The 13,238-nt window shown below is 44.0% G+C and overlaps 1 protein-coding gene across 1 annotated transcript in view; it reads left to right on the plus strand.

Annotated features, from left to right (window-relative positions):
* LOC126106691 (fasciculation and elongation protein zeta-2) overlaps window positions 1-13,238 on the plus strand; it is a 439,064-nt gene that overhangs the window by 402,331 nt on the left and 23,495 nt on the right. Inside the window, exon 5 of the mRNA XM_049913068.1 lies at window positions 10,781-11,031. Coding sequence (XP_049769025.1) covers window positions 10,781-11,031 — 251 coding nt within the window. The remainder of the gene's footprint in view (window positions 1-10,780; window positions 11,032-13,238) is intronic.

Consider the following 13,238-nt stretch of genomic DNA (forward strand, 5'->3'; position numbering starts at 1 on the left):
TATTTGGGGAGCAAAATAACTGATGATGGTCGAAGTAGAGAGGATATAAAATGTAGACTGGCAATGGCAAGGTAAGTATTTCTGAAGAAGAGAAATTTGTTAACATTGAGTATAGATTTGTCAGGAAGTCGTTTCTGAAAGTATTTGTATGGAGTGTAGCCATGTATGGAAGTGAAACGTGTACGATAAATAGTTTAGACAAGGAGAGAATAGAAGCTTTCGAAATGTGGTGCTACAGAAGAATGCTGAAGATTAGATGGGTAGATCACGTAAGTAATGAGGAGGTATTGAATAGAATTGGAGAGAAGAGAAATTTGTGGCACAACTTGATTAGAAGAAGGTATCGGTTGGTAGGGCATATTCTAAGGTATCACCAATTTAGTATTGGAGGGCAGCGTGGAGGGTAAATATCGTAGAGGGAGACCAAGAGATGAAAACACTAAACAGAGTCAGAAGGATGTAGGTTGCAGTAGGTACTGGGAGGTGAAGAAGCTTGCACAGGACAGAGTAGCATGGAGGGCTACATCAAACCAGTCTCTGGACTAAAGACCACATCAACAACAGGCGGAAAGGTTCGTTATTATTCCATTAAGCTAACGTTGTGCATACTGGAATTATTGATGTTGTTAGCCCACCGCTTCATTCGTCTTCCGCGTGATCGTATGCTGACTGGGTCACAGCGTACAGTTGCCTTCCGATTACGTGACTGTATCAGCGGAAACGAGTTCCCTTCACTTATTCCACATTCTCCTTATGCTTTTCCGTCGTTAAACGGCTTTTTGACGGATAGATTGATTCTGGGCATACCTTGGCCTTATAAAAGTTTGCCATTGGATGTTGGGTATATTTGAGTGGTAGAGGTCTCCGGTGACTTCTCTGCGCTTCACCGAAACTGTGTTTAACCTTCTTTGGGTACAGGAAGTGGCACCACAGGTTGAGGTGACATTGCATGCTAGGTATTTAAAATGCTTGGTCTTACGAACGTCTTAATCATTGATTCGGATAACACCATCAGTTTCGGGGCCACATCCAGATATTCATTCTTCTGCCAGTCTGTTGGTCTTAGCCCATGCCAGATGTTCAAGACCAATCGCACCACCCGATGTCTGTAGGTCAGCGGTTGCTGTATGCTTGGAGAAGATGGTACTAGCTGTGATAGGGCGATCCCTGGTGATCACAGAAAGTGACACGAAGAGATCGAGAAACTACAGCGGGGTTCTGGACCACGTTAGTGGCATTCCAATACAGGAGCTGTAACTAGCTTACACAGCCCTCTGAGAATTAATGAGGGCGAAGAGCTCACTGGATCAGTTCATGCGGAACACGGTCGAATGCTTATTTTTTTCCAGAAATTTCATGTGTTCATTCTTCTGTTTCTGCTTGTGCTTCACTGTCCGTAGTTGTGTGAGATGGGTTGCACTAATGGTGCTGCAGCTCTTACGAATCCGCTCTGGTTGGGTGTTACCGTGACAATTTTTCTGAGGTTACCATTCAGCTCTTAATCAAATACTTTCAGTGGTAGAGGACAAAGAATTCGAACTAAGAGTTGGGGGTCGGCAAAGAATCAATCCACTACTTCTGAATCTGGTTATGAACTGTGCCACAGTACGTCTACCACTACTTCCGAATCTGGTTATGAACTGTGCCGCAGTACGTCTACAGAAACATACATCATCGATGCTTATGTACACTGTGGCTTTGTTTTAATAGAATCTCGTCCAGAAATTCAAGACAACCTTAATGGACGGCGGTAGAACATAGAGTGCTGTGAGTAAGTAGAATCAAAACGGAACATGCGTGTTGCAAATTTTCAAGAACAGCCACCATTTCTAAGCGGCTGATACATCTAGACAATGCCCTTACATCATCAACTGATCAGTTCAACTGCCTCCGATTTGTAATAACATTCACAGCTTCCACTCACAAAGATGCTTATGAAAATCGCATAAAAATTTGGTGGTTGGAATGGAGGTCAGGTCACTAACAGGGGTCATCTGCGACGCGAAAATGCCAGTCGAAATTAAAGGAACTACGTACAAACGAGCAATACGATCAGCTCTAATGTACGGTTCAGTAAGCTGGGTCATAGGAAAACCGTACCAAAGGATGCTCCGTGTCACAGAGAGACTCTGGTCTGGAGCATTGATCCTAAGAGAGTAAAAAATGGCGACATCCGAGGTTCGTTTATGGTAGCAAACATAGCTTCAAGAGAATGGCCTACTCTGGTACAAGCATTTCGTGCACCGTGAAAGTAACCATATAACAAGAACAGCACTCCACAGAAAAGAAACAAAAACTTGCTCTTGAAGCCGGCTGAATACATTGGCTAGATATCCTAAACAACGACTTGAAAACGATGGGATTGCACTGTGAAATGACGTGAATACTCTCAGGGTGGCGTAACAAGACTAGGGGAGCCGCCCCCAAGAGGTATGGGAAATAAGGCGCGGAGAAAGGAGGAGGTAGATGAGTCGAACTGGGAGCTAAGTTCAGCTGTCGCCCACATCTCTGTCACCACTGCAGATGCTAGTTGTCTAAAAGCAAGGAGGCGTGCAAGCGGTGACGACCTGTTTGAAATGTGAGGCAGGTATCCCGTTCACAGTTGCTTTACCATTTCCCATATTCTTGACGGCAACCAGTCTTTTTCGCTATTGACGACAAATCATTGCGAGCAGTAATAGTCGTAAAATCTTCAGGTAGCACTATTCTGACACAACTTTTCCTTTCTGCATTATGAAAGACTGCTACATAACCTATAGCCTGTTTTTAAAAAACGCCAGTCGCGGTTTTCGTAGCGCTATCTTCTCTGGTAACGTTCCTTCTAGAACATTTGCGAGGAACTGATTGTGTCGTATTATGTGACCAATCCACTCGTGTCTTATTCTCCCTGTTGTTCTCCTAAATGACTTTCCTGATTGTTGGTTTTATCTATTAGTTTTTTTTATTATTCCCAGAGTATTTCTGTCTTTTTCGAATTAATTTCCATTTTGCACTGATCGCTTGATACTTTATCCATAACTTGTAAGATTCTTTGAAGATTCTTTCATCTGGACCTATCAAAGAGTTATGTCAGCCAGAAATCTAAGCATCTGTTTCCTGTCTCCATGTTTTCGGGTACCTGTACGTTTTTCTTTGCATTCATTTATTGCATAGACCATATATAACATAGACCGCGCATGTCCCGATGTCTGCCGTGTTAACGCTTGAAACCAACATCTAAGTCACGTGACTTGGCCAGAAAGCCGAGTTTCTGTCGTTACGCGCCGTGTTAAGTTTAGCTGGCAGTTACAGTTTATAGCTGAAATCAAGCATTGATTTTAACAATTCAGTGAACTGTAGTACTACTCTTACACATGTAGTAGTGCAGTTAACCTGTTCCTCCGAAATTCTTGATAATAAATCAGCGGCTATCGTTTTTACATGTGGTCACGTTGAAAGGTATTGACAGGTCTTTTAACAACCGACAGAATTGTTCTTTAGCGAATATTTGTTTTCTTTTGCATTGTGAATTCTTGTACTTAACCACTTCCACAGGAGTGGAAGACAAACTAACAATTTCGAAGGCAGCATTAGTTTTCTAACGATTCCACAAGAATAAGTGCGAAATGCTTTAGTAAGCCTTTGTAAGAAAGGAAATTCGTTTATGTGCAAAATGTCAGGTATTTACACAAAATAAGCACGTATGTTTTCTGACGTTTTCTTAATCCAGTACAGATACCGAAACGATATCAAGATAGGAAGCGTAATATATCACAAAAAGTGGATCATACTGGTGTAGTGAGCTAGATATTAACGATACGCCGTCTCAAAATCTTAGTCATTCACCAAGTTTTACATCCAAGGACCAACATCCATCCTAACGTTCAACTTATGGAAATACTTCTGCAAGTATTTTAAAGTAATTCACTTACACAACTGAGATTTTCGTCACTTTCCCTAATCTGTAGGATACAAAACAAGACTAATCTGAGCATATGTGGAGGTATTTACTTCTGCATGCACAACATTTGATCTGTAACAAAAATGTCATAAATTGTGCACTTTCAATGCACAATGACATGCTCGGCTTCGTGCCCCGAGTCACGTGACTTAGATATTGGTTTCAGTAAATGGTTCAAATGGCTCTAAGTACTATGGGACTTAACATCTGAGGTCATCAGTCCCCTAGACTTAGAACTACTTAAACCTAACCTAAGGACATCACACACATCCATGCCCGTGGCAGAATTCGAACCTGCGACCGTAGCAGCAGCGCGGTTGCGGACTGAAGCGCCTAGAACCGCTCTGTCACAGAGGCCGGCTTGGTTTCAGTAAAGTGACGTCATGCGCACTCTACGTTATCTATGGTCTGTGGTTTATTGCCTGTTCTGTGAAGATGTTGAATAGGGTTGGGGACTGATTACGTCCTCGTCTAAAGTCCGTAAGTATTATAGCTTCTGTTTATTCATTTCTTGTTTTTACTAGAATCCTAAGGAAATGCGGTTCACCTACGAATGACGTGACTTACAAAATCCGTGTTCGACTGATCGCCGAGTGGACGCCAGGTTCCCACCAGATCTGTATAGATAGCAGATCGTTTCATCACTTTATAAACTCATTGTCATTGCTGTTAATAGTTATTTTCATTCCAGAGAAATACCAGAACCAAGGCAGTTCAAGAACAGTTTTTCACCACACTCCCCCCGTGTCCCTCAGAGAGAAGTTGTTTTTCCTTCGGCTCTTGCTATGATCTGCAATAATACATATAAATCTACTGATTCTCAAAGTGCTTTTTTCTCTTAAATAAATACTACATAGATAATAAATTTCAAAATCTTATTCCATTGCTAAAGAGAAGAAGAACTTGATTTCGATTTAAGTAATTCTTGAGATCTTTAAAGCTTTAAGTGGAACAATTTTGTTATTAGGTATACATGGCGGATTATAATTAATAGCGAAAACTGACACGAGTGAAAGTATATGATAACAGAAGGAAAAACATTCCAGTAAACAAACCGTCTGCTAGGTACCAACCCCACAGCCTTCAGTATGAAGTATTTAAGTAGTCAATACAAAAGTAAAAATGCGCACAAATTCAGTCTGTAGATCGCTTTCCTTTATTTCCGTATGACTGGTTTCGGGCTAGCTGCCCGTCTTTAGATCATCTGTTACAGTTATAGGGTAACCTGTCCAATGTGGAACTAAAAATTTACTATCATAACTCAGTGTTATGACAGTGACTCTCAGATCCACGTTGGACTGGTTACTCTGTAACTGTAACAAATGAAGATGGACAGATGGCCCGAAATCAGTCACACAGAATAAAGAAAAGCGATTTGGAGACTGAATTTGGGCACTTTTTTATAGGCAACGATTGCGGTAATTTCATCCAGACGAATACGTCTAGTTCTGATAAAATACAAATGTACTTCAAACGTTCTATCAAGTTCCTATGTAGTTGGGCTCGATTTTCACCTCAGGGCTACATTACCTAGCGCAACGTTGTGGAATGTGGTACATGCATGATGGGTCACAGATACCTTTTGTTGCTGATGTAAGACGACAGATAATACGTCACGGTGGTCCAAGGTGTATGGGTCAAACTCAGCGTGCACCTTGCCCTCCAAGATATCACGACCACTGCAGAGGCGAGTGCAGTCTTTCTTTTTCCTGGCCTTTATCTGCATTTTCACGGCGACGGCGCGGCGTGTAATTTCTCGGATTTGGCAATGTAGAGGCTAGACGGTGAGTGGACGTCATTCCTGTCGCCACACCCCATCCCCAGGATGGATTTTGTGCAGGGGAAAGGGACCCAAAACGACATACTATAAAGTTAATTACCTTTCCCAATTTTTCATGTCAATTAGAGTTATATAAATGCAATTTTACATTGGACTGAGATTTCTAGAGTAGCATATGCATAAAGAATTAGTTTTACTATGAATTCACAATTTCCACAATGTTGTCAACGAGTAATTTTGGGCTACCCAGTGGGGTATAATGACACATCTCTTCTCTTTGCAAAGTTGTTACTTTATTTTTACCTCTAAGGCGTTAGCATATGCATAAATTATTGTATAAATAACTGAAAAGCCAAAGAAACTGGCACACCTGCCTAATATCGTGTAGGGCCCCCGCGAGCACGCAGAAGTGCTGCAACACGACGTGGCATGGACTCGATAAATATCTGAAGTAGTGCTGGAAGGAATTGACACCATGAATCCTGCAGGGCTGTCCATAAATCCGTAAGAGTACGAGGGGGTGGAGTTCTCTTCTGAACAGCACGTTGCAAGGCGTCCCAGATATGCTCAATAATGTTCGTGTCTGGGGAGCGTGGTGGTCAGCGATAGTGTTTAACCTCAGGGGAGTGATCCTGTAGCCACTGTGTAGCAATTCTGGACGTGTGAGGTGTCGCACTGTCCTACTGGAATTGCCCAAGCCCGTCGGAATGCACATTGGACACGAACGGATGCAGGTGATCAGAGAGGATGCTTACGCACATGTCTGAGTCGTATCTAAACGTATCACGGGTCCCATGTCATTCCAACTGCAGACGCCCCATACCATTACAGAGCCTGCACCAGCCTGAACAGTCCCCTGCTGACATGCAGAGTCCTTGCATTCATGAGGTTGTCTCATACCCGTACACGTCCAATCGCTCGATACAATTTGAAACGAGACTCGTCCAACCAGGCAACACGTTTCTAGTCATCAACAGTCTAATGTCAGTGTTGACGGGGCCAGGCGAGACGTAAAGCTTGGTGTCCTGCAACCATCAAGGGTAAACGAGTGAGCCTACGACTCCAAAAGGCCATATCGATGATGTTTCGTTGAATGGTTCGCACGTTGACACTTGTTTATGGCCAAGCATTGAAATTTGCACCAATCTGTTGAAGGGTTGCACTTCTGTCACGTTGAACGATTCTCCTCAATCGTCGTTGATCCCGTTCTTGCAAGATCTTTTTGCGGCCGCAGCGATGTCGGAGATTTGATGTTTTACACACGTGAAATGGTCGTACGAGGAAATCCCCACTTCATCGCTACCTCGGAAACGCTGTGACCCATCGTTCGTGCGGCGACAATAACACCACGTTCAAACTCACTAAAATCTTGATAAACTGCCATTGTGGCAGCAGTAACGGATATAACTGCGTCAGACCCTTGTCATATATAGGCGCTGCCGACCGTAGCGCCGTATTCTGCCTCTTTACATATGTCTGTATTTGAATACCTGTACCAGTTACTTTGGCGCCTCCTTGTATATGCTGTACCTTAATATTAAGTGTTGGTAATGTAATCCTAACAAATTAAAAATATCTGTTAGTGAAATATACTATAATTTATGGCAAATTATTTCCAGAGTCATAGAATAGTATTTGTTGTTGCTAGTTACTGCTTTAATTTCTGATAGACTTTTTATAAGTAGACACACTACGTTTAATCAGTCGGTAAGGTATGTTATGGAGCAATGCAAGAACTGCAGAGTCCTGTGTCACCATGCCCTCTTCAACACAAGCATAATCTTTGGTCTTAATTGCGACAACTAACAAAGACACAATCAAAATATTTCTATAGATTTAAAGATTTACCTTTATAAGACATCCCCCTGATAGTAAATCTTTCACACAAATAATCAACAGTGCACAATTTTAGAAGTCTCCTAACAGAAATGTTTGTTTTGTTGCCTTCGAAAATGGTTTCCCACGCCTCACGTCACCAAACGGGTGTAGACAAAGATTAATGGCTTGTAACCACCAGAGGCAATGAAGTACACCAGAAACTACTATCCTTTCAGCCGCCAAGTTAAAAAAGATACCACTATGTCATTTTGCGCTTCCACGTCATTTTGGGATACTTTTCTCTACCCCACCTGTATGCGTGAGAATGTGCTCGAAATGTTTGTGAATCGTGCAACTGAGCCACTTCCAGGCTGGCCGCAACACCAGTCCTCATTGTTGACCGGCATTTTTTTTTTTACATTTTATTTCACATAACAGCTAGAAACATAACGAATATTTGGACAAATAAACAAAACGAACTTCATGATCATAAATTAATTCAGAGCTATAGCCTGTAATTACAAGATTACCTGCAGTATAGTTCGAGATGCGTTAACTGCATGGACACATCCAGTGGTTTCGGGAAAACCTCGATAAAGTACCAGAACACTTAGTTCCAGCACAACGATAGCCTCATTTGTGCACAGATGAATATTAGCACTTGATACATATGTAATAAGAAACTCATTTAAGATGATACACTAACTTATACAAAAGCTTTTGTGTTAAAATATTGTCATAAACTTAATATATTGTAATCTTAAGAAAATTCTCGTACCGGTGTGTGATTTTGTATTTTGGATGATGAGTTGCTTTCTCATGTTCATCCGATGAATATGGGAGATACTGTAATTTGTCTGTTAATTTAACTCCAAAAACTTGTGTGTGCCTTGTTCCACAGTGCGGCGTATCACTTTGCTCTTGGAAACGGTTTCCATTCGGATGCCATGGCGTTAGGCCTGTCTGTCCGTTCTATTCATCCGTCGAATCGTATCCCTTGCAGTTAAAACTGTCCGCTGCATGTAGAAACTGTAATGCAACTTGGAGTTCGCCGCTACTGTCCGGTTTACCAGTTAGTACCAAGTCGATCTGTTATTGTTTCATTTATGTTTTTTATTTTTCATTTACCTCCTACCCATGCCTGTAGGAGAATACTAAAAGAATGTTTCTCATTCAGTTATGAGAACAGGGGCGTTATAGTAATTGTAAAATTACAACTATGTTTCACAATATATATATATATAATGTGACAGTTATTTGTGAAACATAGTTGTAATTTTACAATTACTATAACCAGAGGCAATGAAGTACACCAGAAACTACTATCCTTTCAGTCGCCAAGTTAAAAAAGATACCATTATGTCATTTTGCGCTTCCACGTCATTTTGGGATACTTTTCTCTACCCCACCTGTATGCGTGAGAATGTGCCCCAAAAAGTACCAGAACACTTAGTTCCAGCACAACGATAGCCTCATTTGTGCACAGATGAATGTTAGCACATGATACATATGTAATAAGAAACTCATTTGAGATGATACACTAACTTTTACGAAAGCTTTTGTGTTAAAATAACTAAAAGAATGTTTCTCATTCAGTTATGAGAACAGGGGCGTTATAGTAATTGTAAAATTATATATATATATATATATATATATATATATATATATATGTGTGTGTGTGTGTGTGTGTGTGTGTGTGTGTGTGTGTGTGTGTGTTTTGTATTTTAAGGCGTTAACAGTATTTTTTTTATTTTTAATAGTGTGATTTCATTCTAATATTAATTCGTGTATTTTATTCCTATGTTTATTCTTCACTGAGATTTGGTGCATTCTTTCGTAAGATACTGATCGTAGAAACATTCGAAACATAGAAATTCCCAGACTTCGACAATCGCGCGAAGGTGGATTTGCCACAGTGACGTTTCTTCGCATGAGTCCCACCCGGGAAAGAAAGGTTGTTAACACTGCTGAAGATTTCACGCGTTGGCAATAATTTCGCAGCAAATCACGCATAACGGCTCATTTTCCCGCAAACTGACGTCAGCAGTTGATCATGAATCGAGGAATTTCACCAAATTTCTAATGCTGTATGACCTCCTTCACCATACTGATATGGACGACGCTGGCGCAATCCAGTATTTACGTCTTCTGTTGGCCTTGGCTTCATTTCAAATTCAACAACTTCTTCGTCTAAATCATCGTATGCTGGATTTTGTCCATACCTAATTTCATCTGCAGCATCTTTGCGAAACATTGTTCTTATACTATTACTCCTATTAACATTAAAAACGTGTCCCTGTTCCGCCATTTCAATATCGTCCACTGGTCCTGGATATAAAGTTCCTCCTTTGTATTGTATTGAACCATGTTGTCCCGTGCTTAAATACTCATTTAACCAAGACATTGTGCTGACTAAATAAATGTTACTGTTTCTGCATTTATACACGTAACAGCAACATCTGTCACTGCATGGCGGTAATGGCTGTGACCGATTACGTACGATTTCTTTCTGTCGCCAACCTTTCGCTGGCGTGGGTGCTTGCCCAGATAGCCAGCTTGAAAAGCCAACTATCTCAGCACCACCGCCACAGGCGCCATGGCGACCTTGGGACCAGGGGACCCAGGGTGGGAGATCGAGTGTATGGTCAACATGAATCATGACGCACGAGCGGCCGCACATGTGCGTCGATTCGTTGACTGTTCATTTATTTTTTATTCATTCGTGTGACATACAATTAGTAGACGGATAAGGACAACGTTATTTCGGTATACATTGGAAACATACGTGTTGTAATCTTCTGCGGACATGGGTTGATTGGCGAAAAACAAACATAAAAATAATAATGCGGTTTCGAACACAGGGCGCAAAACTGTGAAGTCGCGAAGGTAGTCATTGTGCCACCGCTGCTGTTGAACTATTTACTCGTTAAAAGACACAGTTATGAACTGGTACCTCGAAAACTTCGTCCGTCGTTTTCTCGGAAACGGTCGAGTATCTACGGATAAGCCGAGATGCGTGTCCGCTTATTTTCACCCCTTTTCCGCTGAGCGAAGTATCGGGGAAGCCGGCCTTGTTGTCCCCGTAAGCGAAAAAGACAACACTCGCGAAACCATGCATCGAAATAAGGGCACGAGGCGTTCCCCTCTGACGTCATGCGCACAGTGGAAGAATCGCGTTTACATCCGCGCAGCGTTTACTCCGCCCCCCACCCCCACTGACGGAAGCATCTCTTCCGTTGCAGAACTGAAGACGCTCGGGCTGTCGCAGCTGAACGAGCTGTACCTCGAACTGGAGGTGCTGATCCGCGAGTTCTCGGAGACGCTGATCGCCGAGCTGGCGCTGCGCGACGAGCTGGAGTACGAGAAGGAGCTGAAGAACACGTTCATCTCGCTGCTGCTCGCCGTGCAGAACCGCCGGCGCCAGTACCACGTGGAGCGCAAGCGCGGCAGTCGCAACGGCACCACCCGCACGCCCAACGGGCTCGACCCTAAGGTGAGCTCTACAGGACGCAACCTCTCATTTGCTTTACTTCGAATTTCACTTCTTGAAAATAGGTAGTATGTAAATCTGCAGGCTTTCGTGCCCGTTGTCACTGAAGTTAAAATCTTCTGGGTTATTAGGCCACGTCATGTTTCTTCTAAAATGTTGGACGTTTCTACCCCTCTGCAGGGATCTTCCCTTCCTCAGGAACTTTTGGTGTCCACTGCTGCTAGAACACTGTCAGAGACGAGTGTCGTGTCTACTTATAAAGGGGCAATTTTCTGGCGTTCGTGCTGGAGATTTTTTTTCCCCTTTATTGTGATTTCATTCCCCTGCCCCATATGGGGCAGGGGAAGGCTGTCAGCGGCACAATCCGCCGCTCTTCAGCCGAGTAACATGAACTTAAAATAAGAATAAAATGGTACATACATAAGGCGATAAAGGGGAACTTAAAACAGAATAATGGGACAAAATGGAGGTAAAAAATATAGACTAACACAGAGACGTTCATGGAGGACAGTTAAAAAAAGGCACCAGAAAGTTAAAAAAACACAGTTGGCGATTCTTCAAAACTCAGAGAAGACACTGAATGGACATCCACATGTTAAAAGTTGGCCACAGTAGTAAAAACACTCCAGAACAACACACTTAAAACCCACTTGGAGCACACACGACAAAGAAGAAAACTGCCAGGGAAAGGGCAGAGAGGATGGAAAAGGAGGGGAGAGCAAGGGGCAGCAGGGGAAGTGGCGGGATGAAGAAAGGAGGGGCATCAGTGGGTACACGAAGAGGCAGGAGACACCTGGGGCGAGAGACGTAGAGGGAAGACAGGGCAGGAGGGAGTGCAGAGACACTGAAAGGAGGCACAAGAGATGGAGGGGGAGTAGGAGGGGGAAGCCGCACAGGAGGAGGGAGCGGGAGGAGAGGGAGCCCTGAGGAGGAGGCAGGAAGATGGGGTTAGAGTTGGTAGGAAGGGTAGATGTCAGGGCGAAGCTCATCATCCGGGAGGGGTAGACGGTGGAAGTTGCGTTGGGAAAGGGGATGAAGGGTGTGGAGATGGAGAGAGGGTGGGACACAACGGTAAAGGCGTGGCAACTGGTTGGGGGTTGGAGAGGAAGGGAGATACCACGGGGTAAGGGGGATCAAGGCGGCGGACAATATATAGTGTGCGGATGTGTTCAAGGAAAAGGAGAAGATGGGGGAACGGGATGAGGTCGTAGAGGATGCGCGTGGGGGACAGAAGACGGATGTGGAAGGCGAGGCGGAGCACATGGTGTTCGAGGATTTGGAGGGCATTATACACTCCTGGAAATTGAAATAAGAACACCGTGAATTCATTGTCCCAGGAAGGGGAAACTTTATTGACACATTCCTGGGGTCAGATACATCACATGATCACACTGACAGAACCACAGGCACATAGACACAGGCAACTGAGCATGCACAATGTCGGCACTAGTACAGTGTATATCCACCTTTCGCAGCAATGCAGGCTGCTATTCTCCCATGGAGACGATCGTAGAGATGCTGGATGTAGTCCTGCGGAACGGCTTGCCATGCCATTTCCACCTGGCGCCTCAGTTGGACCAGCGTTCGTGCTGGACGTGCAGACCGCGTGAGATGACGCTTCATCCAGTCCCAAACATGCTCAATGGGGGACAGATCCGGAGATCTTGCTGGCCAGGGTAGTTGACTTACACCTTCTAGAGCACGTTGGGTGGCACGGGATACATGCGGGCGTGCATTGTCCTGTTGGAACAGCAAGTTCCCTTGCCGGTCTAGGAATGGTAGAACGATGGGTTCGATGACGGTTTGGATGTACCGTGCACTATTCAGTATCCCCTCGACGATCACCAGTGGTGTACGGCCAGTGTAGGAGATCGCTCCCCACACCATGATGCCGGGTGTTGGCCCTGTGTGCCTCGGTCGTATGCAGTCCTGATTGTGGCGCTCACCTGCACGGCACCAAACACGCATACGACCATCATTGGCACCAAGGCAGAAGCGACTCTCATCGCTGAAGACGACACGTCTCCATTCGTCCCTCCATTCACGCCTGTCGCGACACCACTGGAGGCGGGCTGCACGATGTTGGGGCGTGAGCGGAAGACGGCCTAACGGTGTGCGGGACCGTAGCCCAGCTTCATGGAGACGGTTGCGAATAGTCCTCGCCGATACCCCAGGAGCAACAGTGTCCCTAATTTGCTGGGAAGTGGCGG

The sequence above is a fragment of the Schistocerca cancellata genome, chromosome 10 (genome assembly GCF_023864275.1).
Source record: "Schistocerca cancellata isolate TAMUIC-IGC-003103 chromosome 10, iqSchCanc2.1, whole genome shotgun sequence".
In the NCBI taxonomy this organism is placed as follows: domain Eukaryota; kingdom Metazoa; phylum Arthropoda; class Insecta; order Orthoptera; family Acrididae; genus Schistocerca; species Schistocerca cancellata.